The 22,968-nt window shown below is 40.0% G+C and overlaps 1 protein-coding gene across 2 annotated transcripts in view; it reads right to left on the minus strand.

Moving 5' to 3' along the window:
• Window positions 1-22,968, minus strand: part of prickle2 (prickle planar cell polarity protein 2) — a 328,576-nt gene that overhangs the window by 38,453 nt on the left and 267,155 nt on the right. For both annotated transcript variants that reach the window (XM_003223588.4, XM_008114998.3), the window contains 3 exons: window positions 20,041-20,244; window positions 17,846-18,032; window positions 729-1,592 (listed from right to left, as the gene is read on the minus strand). In XM_003223588.4, the coding sequence (XP_003223636.1) occupies window positions 729-1,592; window positions 17,846-18,032; window positions 20,041-20,244 (1,255 nt within the window). The remainder of the gene's footprint in view (window positions 1-728; window positions 1,593-17,845; window positions 18,033-20,040; window positions 20,245-22,968) is intronic.

Genomic DNA, 22,968 nt, shown 5'->3' on the forward strand with positions numbered 1-22,968 from the left:
TTTTAACTGCTATGGCTCCATGGTGTGGAATCATGAGAGTTGTAGTTTTACAAAGTCTTTGGCCATCTCTGCCAAAGAGTGATGGTGCCTCACCAAGCTACAATTCCCATGATTCCACAGCATTGCACTACAGCAGTTAAAATGGTGTGAAACTGCATTAATACTGTGTAGTATATATACTTTTCCATCAAAGGAAACACCATATAACCTTGGACTTTGTCTACTCTCTTCTATTGTCTTACCTATTGCTGACTCTGGATTTTAACTCCGTTGTAACCTTGGTGACACTCTGTTTAATTATTACACAAAGGATTATTCTTTTAGCCCAAGGCCTGTCTTGCATATTCCATAGAACACTTAACCCAGCCCTTGCTGAGGCCCACATCAACTAATTTTAAGTTGTCATAGCCCTCCATAATTTCAAGCAAAATTAAGCTCAAATACTTAATACTTAATCCAAACAATTGTTGAATGGCGAGTTAGTATTTATGGAAATTCCAATGATTCACTGTATGACCATTAGTTACATTCTATACATTGGCATCACCCCCTAGTGAGGTGGAACATCATGTTTTCTCCATGAAGGCATTTTTCCACTCAAAGAATATTAAAAATTCATTTCTCTTTCAGAAGGACAAAGTAATGGGCAAGCAATGACAACCTACATTTCCTATTCATCCCCATAGAAGCAAAGCATGGCACAATCACATTTTGAAACAACAGCCTACCTGTGGCATTGGAAAGAGCAAGAGATTCCATTGAACCACGTGGAGTTTGCTCTGTTGGAGTCAGTTCCTCAGTGAATTTCAAGGCATTGATTGGATGCCTGGTACGACAATGCTGTGCAGACCTACTGCTGTCTTCCTCTTGGTCATATTTGGAGACCTTGTAACTCCCCCTGTTTTCAGTGAAGCTCTGGTTGGACATGTCACTGTAGCTCTCCTGTGATGGTAGCCTTCCTGAGTAATAATCTTCTCGGCACTCTTGGATGAAGCTACCACCATGTCCTTTCATGGCAAGGGAGGAACTCCTCTTTGGATTGCTGAAATGTTTGCCCCATAGTTCCTGCTGAGCACTTGGACTCTGCCCTGCATTGTAAGAGGTCCTGATGTTACACTGACTGAGCATCTGCAAGGGGGTTTGTGACTGACTTGACTCCATTTTGTTCCCATAGTGGTAGAGCTCATCTCTGCTCCTCCAGATGTGGTCCCTGTTTAGACTTGGAGTCTGGCTGGATAAGCTCAGCAAGTCCATTTGCAAGGAGAGGGGATCCACATCTGTAGAGAGCCTGCTGGAGGTCACCTGCAGTTGGTTGCTCTGGCCGGCAGCATTCTCCTCTCCTTTGTTCCTGTTCTTGCCGATCTTGGCACTACGCCTGGATTCTTTGGCTCTTGCACTTTGGAAAGCAGAGTCAGATGAATCGGAGGCATTGGGGTCATCCCCCATGCTGCATGCTCTGGAACAGAAGATCTGCCCTTGCTTTGGCAGGAATGGCCGCCCAAGAAGTGACTTCTTGCACTGTGCACAACAAAAGCAGGTCTCGGTTGCATGCCAATGCTGGCCGTCATAAGTCATCTGACCCTGGTCAATTCCTACAAATAAAGGGGAGAAACACTGTTAAGCACCACATGCTCTTCTTTGTCTGAATAAAGCTAAAGACATTTAAGACTAAAGTAGACTTGGTGACATTAAGCATCTGACTGGTTCCTAAGAATACATATATCATCTCTGTGTTGGATGTAAGCCCAATCAAGACTGTGACATGGGAAGAGTGCATTTCATCTTTCGCTCTTGGTGCTATTCCTGACTTGGAGCCAACAGTAGCTTTCATTCTAGTCCCAAACCAGGAGCACAGAAACTATGAGAAGGAAAGATCTAGGGAAAGACTGTAAATATGGTAAAGGAAAGGTTAAATCTTTTCATCGATTCCCCACAGCAGCTATTTAGTAAACTAAGGATACATATGTCAAAACACACTTTTCACCATCCCATGTAATTTAGTCTTTATATAAGCAACAATCAAAAGGGAGATGAATCATATATAATCATGAACATTTTCATTATTTCCATACTGCACCGTTTTAGCAGTTTCGTCACATTTGGGCTGCACCTAACTAATCCTGGTATTTGTAATTTGTTGAGGCAGTAGAGATTGCTGGCACAGAATTCTAAATACCTCACTACAAATCCCAGGGGTTCTGGCAGTTAAGGATTATGCAGTGTGAAGGAGACCGTATAAATCCTTTTCTTGACAAACACACACCAGCCAATTTGTGGGAGGTATCAGGTTTGAGAAAACTGTTAAGGTTTGGAGAAGAACAAAATTTTAATTGACACAGGGGAGGTAGCATCCAAAATGTCCAATGAAGAATGGGCTTTCTTCTGTAGCTGTAATACCAAATGACTTTTGGGAATGGGAAACCATAAACAGAGGCGAGGGAAAGGAAATGGATTTGTATTCCAGAAATGGCCACATCTGCTAACTAGGGGTATTCTACATTGCATTTTGTTACTGTCCTATTTATAGTGTACGTTATATAAAAATATAACACAGTTTTAGCCAAGTGAAATCCTGATAATCGGAGGTAAGGGTTTGGCAGTGGACTACATGCAGTGAGTATTGAAAGCAAAATGATCATGCCAGCAATGTAGGCTCTAAAAATACACCATCCAACACAAAATCAGGTACTAAACATTATTTTTAGATTCTGCATCTATTTCTTCTTCTATTAAAATAGGTCATTAGTCATTATTATTGCAGAGAGAGTAGAAAATAATCGGAGAAAAAATGTAGGCAGCTTCAGCTAATTTATCCTTTCTTCTAAAAGGGGTAAGTATGGGTGCTCCAGCTGTCAGAGATCATTAACATTTTAGTCGGTAGGAGTTCTAGTCAGTTTTGGTATTCTGTTTTGCCCATTCCTCTGCATTAAATCTGCAATCCCCAATACCACATTATTGCATATTTAAAACAATACAGATTAAAACTATACAAAACATTCAAGTATAGGATTTATTTTAAAAACTATTAAACAATTTAAAAAGTTAAAATATTAAACATGAATATTCATCAAAATTCATGAAAAGACTGTACATAGACCTTAAAAACCAGCACCACACAGTCAGTTTGTGAAAGTCCACTCCAGTTAATTTCGGAAAGCCTGATGGCACAAAAATATTTTAACGTACTCATAAAAGGATTGCAAGGATGGGGCCAATCTGGCATCTTTAGGTAGGGAGTTCCAATGTTTGGGAGTAGCCACCAACTATATTATCTCCTTGAACCCACCAAATGAGCCTGAGAAGATGTTAGAGCAGATAGGAAGGCATCCATGATGAACTCTTGAATAAACATAGCAGAGGATTTCAAAGTAATAATTTGGTATTTATTTATCATGTCAGGAGTCAACCGAGGGTACAGTTGTAATGTATTTGAAAACACAAACAAAGGTAAAAACTTGGCGTTATACTAAATGTCCTTTGACCAGTAGCTGGCCACTTGGAGTGCCTGTGATGTTGCTATTAGAAGTCCCCCCATTGTGCATGTGGCAGGGTTCAGGCTGCATGAGACATGAGAAAAGCCTCCTTGCAGGATCATGACATATCCAGGTGTTCCCTGGGCAACGTCTTTGTAGATGGCAGATTCTCTCACAACCAGAAGTGACTTGCAGCAATAGTTTTGTTCAGATCACTCTTTAAACCAGAAAAGGGGAAATTTTGATTTTTTTTTTTAGCTTCATTACTCTCAAAGATAGTAGGATAAAGAACCTTGGGCCCGCCGTGCGTGTGTGCATGATATCCTGCCATTCTCCCCTAAGTGATATAAAATGTGTCTGAAATCTAAATGAACGAAATGCTAGACAAAATGTGCAAACAAAATTCAGATTTCCAGTTAAAAACAGCAATCTGATCTTGATCTTGACTACTTTCCATAAAGCTGCTGCATAATTTGTCACTTCAAGAATCCAGACCATTTGGTGATGTTAGTAGTTGATGCTGGCATCAGAGCAGTCAAATCTGGCAAAACAATGTTTTAAAAGTGAAAAATTTCAGTGGAAGTATACCTCATCCCTTTCCCTATATGTATTAGAGCAATAAACTATTTCAAACAGACGGCAAAACACTAACTCCTCCCTAGCCATATCTAATCAGTTTTCTGATTTCAGGCCTATCCCCACAAACAAATCTTGATAATAATTGTGTTCCCTCTATCCTGGCCACCTGTTCAACGGGAAGAAGGAAAGCAGAGTCCCCAAGGAAACACCCAGCTTGCTAGTTTTGTCATCAACTATCTGTCATAAAGCAGCAGAATGAATGAAGGAAAGAAAGAAGTGTGCCTTGATCTTGTGCTTAGCTCCCTGGGGATTATCAAAAGAATTAAGCTCATTGTGGTCTTAACAATGAAGAAGACTGTTCTCATCTGAAGGGTCCCAAAGCTTACGCATCACAGGTCAGAGCAGCTGCCAGTGAAATTAACACACATCACTGACACCATGTTTAGCCTGGAGGAATTAACACAATGTTAACTTTGCATTAAAAACATGGGAAGTTGGCTTCAGACTATCTATCCTTTCATGGCCCTTGCAGCAAAACCTTTTCTTAATCAGCAGGGTATGTACTATATTTTATTTGTCTGATGCCCTCCAGATGGGTTGGAAAACAATTCCCATCATCCCCGGGCAGCATGCTTCTGCATCAACTGTAGAAGTTGTGGAAACTGCTGAAGGATAGGAAAAATATTTAATCTCCCCTCCTCTCAACAGCGCTAAAGATGGCTAGAATGGGAGGTGAGGCTATATATTTCTTCCATCCCAATGCAGCAACACTGAGTTTCACCTTCTCCCTCGTCCAGGCATGTAGCCGGGCGGGGGGCTTGAGGGGCTTCACCCCCTCCCCCGAAATTCTCAGGGTGGTCCGCGAGAAGGCCTTACATTTATTGTTTAAACTGTTATGCTTATTCATATCATGATCTGATCACCATGTTCAATATATCCCATATGCATGGGGGGATTGGGATAATGATACAAAAGGTTTGCTAGGGTAGATCCTCTCTCACTCAGACTCAGCTCCCCCCCGAATCAAAATCCCATCCTCCCCCCCCCCCCCCCGCCGAATCAAAATCCTGGCTACGAGCTTGCCCTCGTCAGTATATTTGTGGCCTCCAGCCCCACCACTAATATTGAATTTTGGCCTAGCTATAGCTGAAATGCTGTTGGGGGGATTTTGTAAGTTGTAATCTCGAAAGTAACTTTTCTGAACTCTGGTTCCAAGGCATATATATGTTGGCCAGCGAATTCTGTGGGCAGCAATCCATAACATAAACTCTCCAAAAGCTGTGGTTCACCCATATCTTTGTTCGTATCTGAACACTATTCCAAATACTGATTACTATATCAGCCAGAGGCGGTCCAACCATAAGGCGAACTAGGCATTTGCCTGTGGCGCCATCGACCCGGGGGCACCATCGTCCTGGGAGGAGGGCGCCACTCTCCGCCTCCTTCTCCTTCAGGTCTCCTGGCGGCCGCGCTGGGCCTCCCACTGCCCACGCTGGGCCTTCCGGCCAGCGCGGGCCCGCCTTCACACCACGTGAGCCCACCTTTGGGACCTTCAGAGATTGTGAGGTCTGTGGGAACTTGGAAGCTAGGTATGTGGGGTTTATATATCTGTAGAAAGTCCAGGGTGGGAGAAAGAAGTCTTCTTTGAAGCAGGTGTGAATGTTGTAATTAATCACCTTGATTAGCATTTAATGGCCCTGTGGCTTCAAGGCCTGGCTTCTTCTTGCCTGGAAGAATTTTTTTTTGGGAGGTGTTAGCTGTCCCTGATTGTTTACTGTCTGGATTTCTTCTGTTTTCAGAGTGTTGTTGTTTATTTATTGTCCTGATTTTAGAGATTTTTTTAAATACTGAGGGCTATCTGGGTTATCTAAGTCCACACTGCTCTATATCCCTGTTCAATGTTTAGTGCTAAATTCGCAAATATAGTCATTCCTACATAACATTACCATGTATTGAACTGCTTTTTCTATTGATTTGTTGTAAAACATGATGTTTTGGTGCTTAATTTGTAAAATCATAATGTAATTTGATGTTTAATAGGCTTTTCCTTAATCCTTCCTTATTATCCAACATTTTCATTTATCCAACGCTTTTATTTTTCAGTGATTGGTTTGGGGGGGGGGCGCCAAAATTCTGTTCGCCTACACTTGAAAAATACCTAGGGCCGGCTCTGATATCAGCACAGTGCCTCCTGAGATTTGGTGCACACATCCCCATTGCACACAAATGGCTGATATCCTACATGTTTACATAGCTTCATATGAGCAGTTCTGCATGTTCTCGCCATTTGGCAGAGTGAATCTGTAGTGGTGTTCCTTATCAGTGAAAAGGAAGGGAATGGGAAGGCAATTCAAAATGTAGGGAAGCAGCCAGTCTCAGCTTCCAGGGAAGGAAGAACAGTAAGTGACCTCTAAAGGAATGCACCTGTCTTTTCTTTCCCCCGAGAGCTCAGAGCAGCTGGATCTTCATTATCTGAAGCATCTTTCTTTTCTTCCTTTAGATAGAAAAAGAATAGCAGTAGCCTCTCCCAAGACTGAAGAACTGCTGGTTGGTGGGAGGTTTTTGGATGGAGAGCAGTGAGTAGTCTGAATCCCAAGCAAGAGACTTACATGTGTGCAAATCACTAACTGGATGTCAGCCGTAAAAGTGTTTGTATACAGTCTGTAAGAGATCTAGATGGGTTTCAGTGGGTGTTCCTCCCCCATCCCTCAACAGATGCACTTTCTATACTCTTGTATCTAGTTGTTTCCTAATGTTGTGCCTATTTTGTTAGAGATTTCAGAGAACAAACTTTTAAGCAAAGGAAGAAAAAAGTTAAATCTGCACACAGTGTGCTACAGCTGCTCTTCTTAACTTTTCAGCGCCTTCCTCTAAGTCTCTTGAAGTTTAAACTCTGTGTGGAAAACAGATGCAGTTTGACTTAACGGCACACTTAAGAACTCTAAAGCACCGGTTCATAGGCTGCAGCTGGAAAAGCTCGTTTTGAACTGATAAGTGTGATCATATATTATAGGACAATTACATTTTTATAGATTTTAATAACTTTCTGGCTTTTAAATCATATCACCAGGCCTGAACTGTGGTGCTGTTAAGTGGCTACCTTAAGTTATTTGTCTTAAATGCATAGCTTATCACCCCACTATTCATCTGTCTCCCTATCAGTACACTATGGAGCAGAATCTTCTTAGTGACTTGTGCCAGTGTAATGCTTCATATGGTATTTAATGAAATGATATTGAATGACTTTGAAATGTATGTGTAAAGACATATAATTAAAGAATCATCAAGGTTACAGTTGTGATGCTGTTCAATGTTATTGGTATGACCGTCTCAGAAAAATGAAGTTGAAAAGCTTTTGTAACAGCTAGAGGTTCCAGGGCACAGATGTGTGGGATCATATCTTTTAGTAGCCAGTTACCTTATGCCATCATGTCTCTTTAGTTGGTTCCCTAGCCAACTAGGGAACTCTGGCAAGAAAATAGGATAGGTTGACAAGTTGGAATTGCATTCCAAACAGAAGGTGGGACAGATGCAACCACCACAGGAAAAAGATGCAGAGATGATGAGGGATCTTGAATCTCCTTCTCTAATTGTCAAATTAAGGACTAAAGTATTTGAGGAAACATTCCTGTAAATGCCAAAGCTTAGAATCATAGAGTTGGCAGAAGCCACAAAGGCCAACTACTCCAATCTCCTACCATGTAGGAATACACAATCAAAGTATTCCTTAACAGATTGCTATAAAGCTTCTGTTTAAAAACATCCAGGAAAGGACATGCCACCACACTCCAGGGCTGTGTATTTAATTGCCAAACAGCTCTTACAAATTCTTTGTAATGTTTAGGTAGTACCCCTTTTTCTTTTGTTTGAATGTATTTCTTTGTCTCCTAGTTTATGGAACAGCAGAAAACAAACTGCTCCCTTCTCAATGTGACATCTTTTCAAATATTTAAATCTGACTACCTTTACTACCCAGCTTCTTACATTGCTCCTCAAAGGGCCTTCCAAATCTTTAATCATTTTGGATGCCCTCAGGAGTGACTTCAAGTAGGAGAGGTAGGTTACAGCAATTCAGGTGGCTGTGAGACCTAGAAGTCCTTTAAATCCTAGAACACAGTATATTGAGAGAAATAACAGAACTTGATTTAGAGTAAGACCTCTGTCCAGTGGCAATAAACCTTTCCCACATGTGAAGTTAAGAAGGCCTCCTGTGAAATATATCCATTTCATCAATTCCAAAATAGATTTCTTTGTATTCACCTGAAGACCAAGGATGTGTAGAAATGATAGGGTGCAATGAATCATAGAATTATAGAGTTGGACGGGACCACAAGAGCCACCCAGTCTAACTCCCTGCCATGTAGGAATAGCACAAAGCACCCCGACAGATGGCCATCCAGCCTCTGGAGACTCCAAAATGTTCTGAAGCAGCAGCATATTCACTGTCCAACAACTCTTGCCATCAGGAAGTTTTTTCTAATGTTTAGATGGAATCTTTTTTCCCTGCTATTTGAATCCATTGCTTTGTGCCCCAGTCTCCAGAGCAGCAGAAAACAAGCTTGCTCCCTCCTCAATGTGGCATCCTTTCAAACACTTAAACATGGATATCATGTCTCCTCTCAGCTTTCTTTTCTCCAAGCTAAACACATCCAGCACCCTAAGTAGCTTCTCATAGGACTTGGTTTCCAAATTCTTTATCATTTTGGCTGCCCATCTTATCTCTGGAAGCTGCTATCCACAGCCAATAAGAAAAGCTGAACTCCTCAAGTTCTGAGGAAGGAGACTGCCACCACTATTCATTTTGTGAAAACTGTCAGTGCCATAGCGAGGCTGAAAAGAACAGTTGTGCTGATGGAAAACCTAAGAAATATTTGATGTTGAGGATGGATCACCTGTTCAATGTCTTGCAGGGACAATGTTGGAAGATGTTGAAGTTGTTGGTATCTACAATTTGGGCTTTGGCCATATTGTGCTGAGCTGAGAACTATCAGATTTTTAATGCTCAATATTGCTAATGCAATAGACACTATTGAAAAAGGTCCATGTAAGCAGCAGAGGGTTCAAACTAAGGTAACTGAGGGATGATGCAGAGGGGATAATTAGATGAACTGAATTATATTATACTTTTGAAGTCAAGGAGATGAAACAGAAAGAAGATGATACTGTAGTGGATGGGACCACAGGATGATCTTGAATGTATTTGACTTCTGGGTGGACTATTTCAAAATGAATTTACACAGTGGCTGATGCAGAGTAAAAGGCTTTCTTCAAAGCTTTGCAGTCTATGACTTCATGATTCCCAACATTGGAGCTAAAACTGTAAAGCTCTGCTGAGAGGGCTTGAGAGTAAATCCTCTACGAATGAAGCACTGTTGAGCAGTAGTCCTCTCTAAAGCAGAAAGAACACCATCCAATAAAGATAATTTCTGTCTGTAAGAGACAGATTTGAAAAGAGACCTTAAAAAGAGATGGAGTAGGAGGGACTGAAGCCCTGAAGTAAAGAGCATTTTTAAAAATAGCATGGCTAGAAAATAGATGAAGAAAGAGGACTAACGGAAAACTAGGAAGCAGATTGAAAAGAGAAAGAATGTAAAACAAGGCAAAGAGGAAGATAATTGGCAGAAGAGAAATTGAAGTGAGAGCAGTTTTGGCAGGTGGGTGCATATGCAGGGAGAGGAGACTGTGTGGTTTCCTATCAAAGACTATTTAGCTCTTAAACTTTCCAAATGGAGTCTCAACGCAGGCACAAATCCAGGTGCATGATGCACAGAGACCACAATGAAGAAACTGTGATTTTCATGTACAGTCAGCCCTCTATATCCATAGATTCTCCATGCAAGGATTCAACCATCCATGGCTTTAAAAACTTCCCCAAAAATCCAAAAGGCAATTTATATAGGCAAAAGTTAAGTCACTGTATATCATCGGATTGAGCATCCAAGGCTTTTGGTATCCACATGTGTGTCTCTCCTAGAACCAAACTCAATTGGATACCAAGGGTTCACTATATATCACCATAAATGATGCCACAAGCTTTATGGTAGGAGGGGGGAAACTATACACACTGAAAACACTGTCAGGAATATGAATGTTAGCTTGAGTGCAATGCAGTTCATGGATGCTTGAATTTCCTGGGAACTGGGAAGATGAAATTCAAAATGAGTTACTTCCACAAATGTAATAATAATAATCTCAAATTAAACAGATGGAATGGATTCGAAAATGGTTCAAGACCCCCCCCCCCCATTTAAACATTAACCAAGGGTACCTGCTTAATTTGGGTTAAGGGTATGATTTTCCTGCAGATAGGAGCAGGTTCAGGAACAAGAGCTTCTATTATACCAGAACTGCAAGTATTTTAGAGAAAGAGCATTAGTTATAACTTAAATCCCCATGCATTTTTCTTTTTGCCATGGAGTTCAGGAAAGGATATAGTGGAGGAGGAAAATGCCGTTACCGTAGTAACAGGTACATGCAGCAAAGTATGCTAAGCTTAAGAGCATCTTTATAGAACATAACGTTTCTGGATCGCATATGTGCATCTAACCAAAAAAGAAACCTTCCTCCAAACAGAATTTAACAAGGAGGTGCAGTACCTAGTAGGTTTGTGCACGGATTGTGGTTGGTCTGTTCCCTTTGGCCAATTTGTCTTGTTGGACAGCCGTGATGACTAGGGCTCAGCTGCCATGTTTTTATCGCCCGAAACAGCCCACGTGGCTGCCAGACTCAGCTTCCTCCCTTGTATTCAGGAGTATGCAGTGCATGCTCCCTTAACCCCAGGCTCCCTAAAAGGCAAGAAAAGAAAGGGTCCCAGGAAGACTGTTTCCTTAACCCCATTGCTCAAACTCAGACTCCCCTGAAGGCAAGAAAAGAAAGGGTTTCAGGAAGGATGCTTCCTTAACACCGTTGCTGAAACCCAGATTCCCTTGAAGGAAAGGGTTCCAGGAAATGTGCCTTATAAGTTACCCACTACCGCCAATTAGCTGGGTCTTCCCAGATCTTTTGGCTGCCTAGTTGAAAACAGATATTTGCAATTTTTGGGAGGCTCCCGAAAACGGATCTGGGTGCTCAATGAAATTTGGATACCTCCAGCCGAATAGCACTAGCCTAGTGCTCAGTGTACATTTTCTGCAGAAGGGACACAGTGTCTTTGAGACTGAAACTTGGGAGTTGGAAACTTGGTTTTAAATGTGAAGTTGGCCTTAAATTCAGGGTATATCTGCACTGTAGAATGAATGCAGTTTGCTACCACTTTAACTTCCATGACTCAATGTTATGGAATCATGGAAGATGTAATTCTGGAAGGTCTTTAGCTTTTTCTATGAAATAGAGCTGATGCCTCATCAAACAACAAATCCCAAACTTTCATATCATTGAGTCGTGGCACTTAATATGGTATGAAACAAACTACATTCATTCTACAGCATTGCTACACCCTCAGTGAGCCTCAGTGATAACTTCATTTGTCCTAACAGTGTTGTTCTTGTGAGAACTCATTTCTACCTAAGGGCCAAGTTCAGTTTTGGAGATCTTCACAAGGGCCACATTCTAGTGATGAGGAGGACTAAAAGTTTAAGTTTTAAAGTTTCTTTTCTGCCAGTTCCTATGTCATAGGTCTAAATATCCTAAAGGCACCAGACCCTACCTGATCTTGGAAGCTAAGCAAGGTTAGCCTGGTTAGTATTTTTATGAAAGATCACCAACAAAAAAACTCGGTATTGTAAGCTATATATCAGAAGAATGAACTGGCACAACCATCTCTGAGTATTCCTAGCCTTTAATATGCATGCGAAATTAATGGGGTTGCTGTAGGTCAACAGAAGACTTGGAGGCAGAGAGAGACACACACCTAAAAATACAAAGGCTGGGAAATGATTAAATGTTTTTGTCATGGGGATGGAATATGGTCATCTGGGGAACCCAAGAAAAGTCACATTCAAATCTGAGATTCCTCATCCTTGCCACAAAATTTTATCCAGCCACCAAGATCCTCTTCACAAGCCCTTCTTTTTTAAGTGCCCCCCTTTTCCAAGGGGTGATAAATGCCAATTAGGGAGAAGCATTTTTGTGTAGAAGCCCCAGTGATCAACGACCCTCCACGAGCAGGACAGCTTTATTATGTTCAAGATAAAGACCATTTAAATAATGATAAAAATGTTCTCCTTTACCTGACCTTTAAAAAAGAAATAATTTGATTTTTATCTGCTGGGTTCTGTTTGTTTTTGCTGGAGTATTTCATTATTTTTCCGCTACTGCTGTTTTGCTTTGAAATGTTCAGATTTTTTTATGCTTAACCAAATGTTCTTGCATACACCATTTTGGAAGTCAAAGTTAAAAATAGAAAGGTACAGAAAGGGTCTGTGCTGGGACTCCACAGTAGTGCTGATTCCTATAAAATCTGTTGTTGCTATGCGCAAGAGCCTGAGCTCAGTGTGTTATAAAACAAATCCCCAACAATCACCTGTGCATAAATATCTGCTCCATTTAACTGAAACACTAATTAGAGATGTTAATTCAGCGACCAAAATCGTTAACTATTTCAGTTAATGAAGCAGATGAAGACCGAAAGAGAGCCAATCTGCCAAACATACTGTAGTATTAAAAGAGCTGTCAAGAGTATAGAAATTTACTGTATATGCAAGTGTATAAAGCCACCTTATATATTAGTTGAGGACAAGTTTTTGAGACTAAAATTATGGATTTTGATATGATTCATAGATAAGTTGAGTATCATTCAGAAAAAAGGGAAAAGCACCAGCCACTCCTGGCTGCTGCCCCACCATTTTCCCACTCAAGCATTCAAAAAGGCCCTTTGTCACTCTACTGAGAGAAAGGGATGGTTCTTTCTTTCTTTCTTTCTTTCTTTCTTTCTTTCTTTCTTTCTTTCTTTCTTTCTTTTTACAAAAGTTAGGTACAGTATTAACTCTTATTTTAAAAATAGAGAAATCCAAAGAGAACTTAAAAGAAACACTGTCCCCTTCTTTATTCTGTTGGTGCTCCTTTGAAGGGAAGTGCTGAAGAACTGCCTCTGCTGCTATTTTCCTGCCCAGGCATTGAAAAATTCAGAAGTGACACCATGGCAAAGAGAGTACGGAAGTTCATTACTTTTTTTAGGTTCCGTTTTTTGATAACAGTTAAGTTACAGTACTTATCATCCATATACAGTACTATAAGTACTGTACATGTACCATAAGGCAGTGGTTCTCAACCTGTGGGTCCCCAGGTGTTTTGGCCTTCAACTCCCAGAAATGCTAACAGATGGTAAACTGACTAGGATTTCTGGGTGTTGTAGACCAAATCATCCAGGGACCCACAGGTTGAGAACCACTGCCATAAGGTATCCCACTGGAGCATTGCAGCATACCACAATACCTGGGTATCACTCTGGACCATGCCCTGACTTACAAGAGGCACTGCTTGGCTATCAAAAGTGGGTGCTAGAAATAATACCATACGAAAGCTGACTGGCACAACCTGAAGATCACAATCAGATACAGTGAAAACAACTGCCATTGCGCTTTACTACTCTGCAGCTGAATACACATGCCCAGTATGGAATACATCTCATCATGTTAAAACAGTGGATGTGGCTCTTAATGGGACATGCTGCATAATCATAGGATGTCTATACACCACTGGAAAATTATATTTCTTAGCCAGTATTGCCCTACCTAACATTCATCGGGAAGTAGCAGCCTGTAATGAAAGGACCAAGGCATTGACATCTCCGGACCATCCTCTGTTTGGATACCAGCCAGCAAGCCAACATCTTAATCAAAGAACAGCTTCCTATGAACTCGCTCGTAGAAACACCTCAGCGAGTGAGAGTCCAAAAACAGCAAGTTAAAGCCCAGAACTTCAATCCATGGTTGATACCGGATGAGAAACTCCCTCCTGGGCAAACAGAAGACTGGGCAATTGGAAGGCATTGAACAGACTGCTCTGGCACCATGAGATGCAGAGCCAATCTTAGGAAATGGGGCTACAAAGTGGATCCCATGACATGTGAGTGTGGAGAAGAGCAAATCACAGAGCACTTACTACAATGCAGCCTGAGCCCTGCCACATGAACAATGGAGGACCTTCTCACAGTGACACCAGAGGCACTTGAAGTGGCCAGCTTCTTGTCAAAGAAAATCTAGTATAATGTCAAGTTTTTAACTTTGTTTGTGTGTTATTTAAATACATTATAACTGTATTTATATCAATTCACTTCTGACACAATAAATAAATAAACCACAAGGTACATGGATAACTGAACCAAAGTTTTTTGGCTTGATGTTTTAACTACAGCATTTCAAATTATACATGAGTATATGTACTACACTTCACTGCTTACAATAACACTTAAAAGTCATAATGGCCTAGTTATACACAAAAAATCCAATCACAGACATCCTAATTCCAGAAGAAAGAGTACACACAGAAAAATGTTTTATACAATCTTTCTCTACCCTGCATAATATTCCATAGGCATAAGCCGGGGGGGGGGGGGAATCAAGCACTTTTAATCCTCTATTAGCTTAGTAAGAAAGTTAAGTAGATGAATAGAATTTCAATTTGATCAATGAATTATGGGGAAAAAGAGAGAAAAAAAAGAGTTCAATTGCTTCAGTTAATTAAAATTGACCAAAAAGTTAATAAATAAATGAACAGCATTTATCCAGAAGTTAAATTAAAGGGAGGGGGGTTTAAAGTAATAAAGCATAATGTATAGGAAGGTATGGAGGACTGTGAATTCCTGTTCTTTATAAGATAAGACCACTAGTCTCCCAAAGTTCTCAAATGAAAATGATTTTTATTACTGATTAAAATTCAAGTCTTTTGGGATCAAAAAGCATTTGAGAGACAGTCTTTTACAACTAGAACACAATTCAAAGAAACCAAAAATTAAAAAGAGAAACATTTCTAATGGAGATATTATACTTGACTTTTCGTCCTATTTTACAATATCATATTGAGCACTACACCGTATGGATAGGAAGATGGAGCTTCCTATTTAAGTGCCTTTTTAAAAGATACAGTGTAGATTTATATTCCCGAGAAAGCAGATTTTATTTTTAGACTAGCATAGGGATAGTGATGTTCCAAAGTGACCCAATTTTGTGATGTTTGTAGGTCATTTTAATTATTCATTAACATAGATACACACATATGCATAATGTTGCGGCAAGGAAATATCCACATTTGGAGGCAGCCTCATCAAAGAGCAATAATTGGGTGCAAGAGATATGAAAAAGAATGGACAAAAATTAATGTGAGTAAACAGGAAAACACTGAGAACTAGTTTTCCTACAAACTGGTGTCCTCCAGATGTCCTATCTAGAATTCTAGTATAGTCTAAACTAGTGTTTCTTAAGACATTTGATGTGGAGATTAGTTTCCCAATACACCAGTGGCCACTATATTTGTGCCTGTTGACTAAAACTGGTTCTTTCTTTCCTGAAAAATCTTTCTATAGCCTGGACTCAATTCATAACTGCAAAAGAAAATATGATCTCAAGATTTGGCCTACATAACTACAAAATGATATGTAAGAATTTGGATTCACCTATACTTAAGCCAAATTGACTGTTTGCATGGTAATACTTTATCCTCATTTTGTGCTTTCACCTTGTTTTGCTCCCTATATCTTCAAAAGCCACCACAGTAATACATATACTCATGTATAAGTCTAAACATACTTTCTCACATTTTAAATGGAACAAAAGACATGCCCTTCAGGTGCTCCAGGTGCACTCTAACGGCTCAGAAGACTGAATGACATAATGTCTTTCCTCCTTCCAGGAAGAGATTTCTCTCTTAACCACAGAGAAACCAACTACATACAACCGAGAAAAACATATTTAAGCACAAGATGATGTAAGCATTAAGCAACTGCACCTTTTCCTATTTATCTTAGAAACTTTAAGGACTTTTCTCAAAACTGATGTAAGGCTTAAGTTCTGCCTTGCTTTGTATCAGTTTCTTACAGAAATGCGCAACCTGTTTCAGGTTCAGCGTAGATCCCCATTCTCTGAAATTATCTGTCTAGCAGCATCTATGTGATACAAAAAGTGTACAAGCTGCCCAGATGTTCTTTCTGTTGTCCTATATGAATATACCTTAAGAAAAACTCTATTAATAATCTTAATCTCTCAATAATGAAGTGGAAGTGCCATAGTTTATTGACAGAGTGTACACTTTGCTTACAGAAGCTGGAATACTGCAAACAGTGTCAGCAGGAGTAAAAATGCTACAGTTGCAACAAATTTGAAGGAAGCAAAGTATTACAGCAGGAGTGGTCAACAGGTTGGGGTCATGGAACAATTTATAGTTCCTTTTTTGGCCATGCTACTCCCATGGAAGGGGAGTGGTATTTATTCGTATACTGTTTTAATTCTACACTGTAGAATTCTACACTTGAATTTCATATTGGGAGATAACAAATTATAAAATTTGGGGTTTTACTGGGGAAGTAGGAAGGTGTTGCCATGCATTTCCACATTGTGGCTTGGCCAGGTATGATTTTAATGTGAAATTTGTCTGAAAGATTGCACCTAAAAATAAGGGGCCAGGAGTTGGAGGGAATTCCTGGGAGACTGGCAGTGCATCTCAGGAGCTGCAAAAGTGTGGTCTGGTGTTGCACACAGCATACAGGCCACACCTTCTCTACCCTTCTTTTGAGAAACTCAAGATAGTCAAAGGTGGTGGATTTCCTCTATCTTCCTTCACCGTAACTGTAAAATCTTAGAAAAAGAACAGCGGGCTGCATAGTGTACCAACAAATTGAGGAAATTCTCCGACTGACTCTCTGTCATGTCCAGCTAGGCTACATAAAGTATGTAATACTGAACTAAATGATGATAATATTCTGTTTTTGTGCCTTAGTTGGTTAAGTTTGTTTGTTTATATCATTTGCACTGCATTTTTATTTTACATTATTTATTTATATTCCACATTTCTGTCGGCATGGGACTGAAGGCACTTTCCAATAGCATTGGGATACCTCAACATGAGCAAGGTTTAAGGCAGTGGTTCTTGAGCTGTGGGTCTCCAGGTGTTTGGCCTACAACTCCCAGAAATCCCAGCCAGTTTACCAGCTGTTAGGATTTCTGGGAGCTGAAGGCTAAAACATCTGGGCACTCACAGGTTGAGAATCATTGGTTTAAGGCATTTCCTGTTGTCTTCACTTATTTAATAGAAGTTGGATTACTACTATACAACTGTAAAGCACTGACTTAACTTTCAAAGCTTTCTGAATAAAATATACTGAATTTTAAATGTTTCTACAAACATTGTGAGAAAACTGCTTAATTATAATATTAATAACTTGATCTCCTTAGAAGTGTTGTTTACATATGCTTTTTGTATCCTGGAATTCTAGCTGAACACTCCAACCACTATACCACGCTGGCTCTCTTGGTGGGGTTGAACCCTACTTTTCCTTCTTCAACCAGATGCAACAGGAAGGCTGGCACCGGCGTTATAGATGTTCTTGTTCTCTGCCAGCAGCAATATTGCCATGTAGACTGCTGGCTCAGTTCGACACTTGCACCTGCCAAATGGTTACTGGAAGTTTGACAAAAACAGATGCCTGTCATGTACTTTCGAAACAAAACCGTTTCAATTCCTAGCCTGGAGGTGCGCTTCACTTTAAACAATAATGCAACGGTGTATTGACATGCCACGTTGTGGGTTCTGTTTTAAAAATATAAACCACATCCATAAAATCCACATCAAGGGTTATTGCAGACTTTCCCACTCCTGTTCCCCATTCCCTTGGCAGCAAAAGGTAGATTTTTATCTCTTACCAATGTGCTGAGCACAGGTATCACAATACTCCGCATATAAGGATTCAAAACAGTTGCAGCAATATGGCCGCCCTTCCTTCATGATGTATCGCTGGCCTCCCAGCACCGTTTCACATTCAAAACAGCAAAAGTGCTTCATGTGCCAGTGCCGTCCCTCAGCCTCTGTGCATTCGTCTGCAAAGATAATCTGTTGAAAGAAGAGAGAGGGGGGAAATGTAGGGCTTTGTTCGTTTTTGTTATGACCTACTGTACAGTCTATTTTCCTATCATGTATTTTTAGCTCATTTTTGACAGCTTGCCTGCCTCATGATCCTTGTGCCTAGGCCTCTTGATACTGGAGACCTAATTTTCTGTCATACTATAAATAAACTAAAATACTTATTACAGAGATGGGTTGAATCTACTACAAGGATAAAATTTAGTGGGAAATGACACATATTCCCTTTCCAAGAATTAGCAGTCAGAAAGTAGATTCCTATGCAAAGAGCAAAGACAAGCAAAGAATAGTTGACATCACAAGCAGTGTACAGAAGAAAAAAATATTGATTGAAACAAACCGCAGTAAAAAGAGCAATATTCACATAGATAATAAAAAAACAGAGGTGACAGATTCAAAGAGAAGAAAGGAGGATAGTCATGTAACATTTTTGTTCAGTCTCTCCAAGCTTAATTTATAACCACAAAGACACATTTAGAGCTGAAACTCTTTAGTGGGTGCTAATACAAAGTGAACTGGTCCCCATATATTAACATATGATAGTAGCAGCAACAGAAGTAAAAAAAAGAAAAGAAAAAAGGATCAAGTCCCTATTACACTCACTATTACAATACTATTACTCCATTCTAACTGCCATGGCAACATTTTGTGGCATTCTGCAATTTGCAGTTTTGTGAGGCCCAAGCGATGGATGAGAACTCTAAATATCCCTCCATAGGATTCTATATGGCAGTTAAAGTGGAATAATAGCATTATAATAGTGTTGTGTGATAGGGCCCCTAAATGCATCCATCGTTACACCTAGAAATGCCTTGGTGCAAATGTCGAGCACTAAGTGGAATTCAGCTGTTATCGGATACTTTAGGAAGCAACTATAGGCTCAGGGAGGCATGGGGTAAACACCCAAGCTCTCTAGCCATGACCATTGGCCAGACATCCACTTCTGTAAATGCATTCATGTATCTAGATCCTACTGAGCCATTTTGTGCTAGGAACCATTTTGTTCTTTCTGTCTCTCTGAGTGGCAGAAGCTGTGCATTCTCAGGTTATGGTGCTATAGCAACAGTGCATAATGTTTTAATGTTATCAGTGGAGGCAGACACAGATTACTTTGATGATTTCCACTCATTCCACTCATGTGTTTGATGGTATGGAAACCTAGAAAAAAATTGCATTTTTTGCACATAAGTGTCTTGAACTTTGTATTATGTTACTTGGGGTCAACTGATATGAAACGGTTATTTTCATAAACTAGAAAATAAAAGTCATTTCTATGCTTAAGGAGAATTCTCCACATGCTGCATTTTTTCTCCCTTCACATCCATCTTCCACCTGTAGACTGGCTACCAGAAAGAAAAGTGGAGATTGAAAATATTCTGTTCAATTACTGTGTTATTCCTTCTGAAAAAAGTTGGGGGGGGGGGGAAGCTTTATTGATGCGAGGTCAGCAATTGATAGCTCTTCATTTGCCAGTATCATAAGGGCATGCACAGTTAAAAACTAGTAGGGAACTGCCACAGTCATAAGGATTTGTACCGACTGTTGGAACCACACATGTCACTACAGGGGCTAACATATTGTAGACCAATCTTGAGAAATTTTACATCTTTCCTCACTTGCAAGTCACAAGCTGTGGATGCAAAGACAGATGACAAGCTGAATTTGAAATCTGCAATAATTCATCATGCAACACAGGAAAAATAACACATTATAAGAAAGTGAAGAACTGTGAGAGCTGTTCGACAGTGGAACTCTCTCCCCGGGGCCGTGGTGGAGGCTCCTTCTTTGGAGGCTTTTAAGCAGAGGCTGGATGGCCATCTGTCGGGGGTGCTTTGAATGCGATTTCCTGCTTCTTAGCAGGGGGTTGGATTGGATGGCCCATGTGGTCTCTTCCAACTCTACTATTCTATGATTCTATGATTCTATGATTGAAGGACTCCAGTTCCATCAAAGCTCATAATGGCTTGGCTGGACTTACCTCATCACACGCTGCACACCGAGGCTTCAGGCATTCTGCATGGTGCCGGCCACAATAAATCTTCCCATCTTGATAGAAGTAAATAAGATCTACCAACAGCTCATTGCAAACGCTGCAGATGAAGCATGGGGGGTGCCAGCAAATGCCATGCCCTGCTCTGGATGCAAAGACAGCTATGTCTCCTCCATTGATTTGACCTCCACACTGTCAAGAGATGTTAAAGAGGAATATCCTCAGACCACATTTTGAGAGGAGAAGAATTGAACAGTGGCTCTCCTCATAAGAGCATTTGAAAGAAACTGAGAATTTACTAAATAATAAAGCAGGATTTTTCACTCCTGGTTCTCTGGAATGATAGTAGTCCATGAAAGAACTAGGGGTTTCACAAAAGATTATAATTGCAACCCCCCCCCCATGTTTAAATCCGTAGATATAATATTTGTTATGTAGCGGTTCTTTGAGACATAACAGTTCTTCTAAGACAGTGGTTCTCAACCTGTGGGTCCCCAGATGTGGTGGCCTTCAACTCCCAGAAATCCTAACAGCTGTTAAACTGGCTGGGATTTCTGGGAGTTGTAGGCCAAAAATCTGGGGACCCACAGGTTGAAACCACTGTTCTAAGATAAAAAGGTTGAGAAAGTCAGAATGTAGATCGGGGAATAGGGATTCGCCCTGTGTTAGATGGGGTTATACTTCTCTCGCAGACATGGGTTCATAGTTTAAGTTTACTCCTGGACCCAGATTTGAACCTGGAGGCCCAGGTTTTTGTGTACCTCCCAGGAAAATCTCCTATACGTACTGGGCCCTAGGGAGATACACCTGGAAGCTACAAGGCGTAGAGCCTTTTCGACCTATGCTCCAATTCTGTCGAATTCATTGCCTCCATATGTTAGAGGAATGTCGGAGTTGCGACCTTTTGGAAAAGCGCTCAAGACTTGGCTGTTTGGTTGTGCATTTAAGTAATTCAGATCTAATTTGCCAAATAGTCACTGTTGAATGTTTTTATGTTGAATGTTTTTATATTGTGGAATGATATTTTAAAATGTAAGTCACTCGGAGCACTCTGGTGGAGAGCGACTAATTAAGAAATAAAGTGAAATGAAGTGGTGACCAGAAGTATCTTTGCACATTTAAAGCTTGTGCACCAACTGCACCTGTTCCTTGAAATACTGGATCTGGTGGTACATGTCTAAATTACACCCTGGCTCTGGTTGAGGCTGCCTTTGAAAAGTGTTTGGAAACTTCAACTGGTCCAAAGATTGTTAACTGTGGGGCGGGCTTTAAGGGGCGCACAACCTCGTTGCTGCAACAGCTCCACTGGTGGCCAGTTTTGGTGGGCTAAAATTAAAAGTGCTGTTTATACAACTCAGGTCCAAGCTATTTGGCAAATTGTATCTTCCTGTATGTGCTAGCCCAAGCACTGTCTTTCTCCTTATGGTTATTAATAAACATTCTTCCCATAGAAACACAGTTAGAAAGGACTGAAAGGATAATCTGGCCCAGACCCCTTCCACTCAAGAATGCAGTACTAATATATTCTTGAAACATGGCAATCAGTCCTCTGTTTGAAGATCTCCAAAAAAGAAACAGCACCTTCAAGGCAATCATGTTCAACAAGTTTTACAGTAAAGAATTTATTCTTAATGTTTTAGATGGAATGTTCTTTTTTGTAATTTGAATCTGCAACAGCAAATTCTCTGCAGCAGCAGAGAACAAGCTCATTTCACCTTCTATATGACATCCCTTCAGATATGTAAATATGTCTATTATATCAACTCTCCATTGTCTCTTATCCCAGCTAAACATAGCACCCCAGTTCCATCTCTGATTGTAGCTTATTTTGGAACACTAATATCATACTAGAGATTGGTATGTTAACTGCATCATGGGGTAATAGGAGCTGTACGTAAGTGGTACATGATTCATTCTGTGTTATTTGTAAGAATTACCTATAGATAAAACTGCAAAACTGTTATCACGTCCACCAGCACTGATGATAGCTTGAACTATTCAGTGATTTAGATAGTCACAGGCACATTGTGGCAGTTGCTCAGTTCTACTTATTTTTTCAGACTGAGAAACTGGAAACCTTGTTGAAAGCAAGAATTGGTGTGATTCAGTAATAAACATATTGGTAGCTTTTCCAGCAAAATAAAAAAGGGCAAATCAGATTTGATAGTCAAACCATATGTACCTTTTATAGAAATATGTGTGTTTGTGGTATTTTTATAATGTTTATGTGTTTCAATTATTCTGTAACCCACCTTAAGCTATGAGGAGAGGCAGGTAAGAAATAAAATAATAATACTTATTATAATAAATATTATTCTTACCATTACTAAGTGCTGAAATGTATTATTCAAAAACTTTAGAGAAGCAAAATGTTTAACCCAGATATGTTTCAAGGGTTGTTTTCTAATCACTTTCCATTAACATGCACTAAATGTATTTCAGCATATATTATTAAACCCTCTACATGTATTTGATTTTTAGGTTACTTATTTTGGCTTCAGAATTTGGATGAATTCCTGTTGAGATTGGTGCAAGCAAACAGATGCATCACTTGTTTCTAGCTGTCAGCCAGTTTGATTTATTCATGGCTTGTGGTCTAGACATCTCCCTGAAGATAATGAGATAGAAATTGTTTCCTGGTTTCTTATCAGCAGCCCCAGATTAACATGCAAATACACACCCTGGCTATCCATGCCCTAAACTCCATAACTCTGCTGGAAATTACATTGATAAAAATCATATTCAAGATTCTTCAAAGCATCAAGAGAAAGAACAAATTTTTCTGCTGACATCACAAGATTGAAAATGCCTCTGACTAAAAAAACAAACAAAAAAACTCAACAGGCTGGTAAAAAATAAAAAACTTGTCCTACCTTTGGGATGGAAAGAATATTCAAACATATTTGAGAAAACCTA

This window comes from Anolis carolinensis, chromosome 2 (genome assembly GCF_035594765.1).
Source record: "Anolis carolinensis isolate JA03-04 chromosome 2, rAnoCar3.1.pri, whole genome shotgun sequence".
NCBI classification, from domain to species: domain Eukaryota; kingdom Metazoa; phylum Chordata; class Lepidosauria; order Squamata; family Dactyloidae; genus Anolis; species Anolis carolinensis.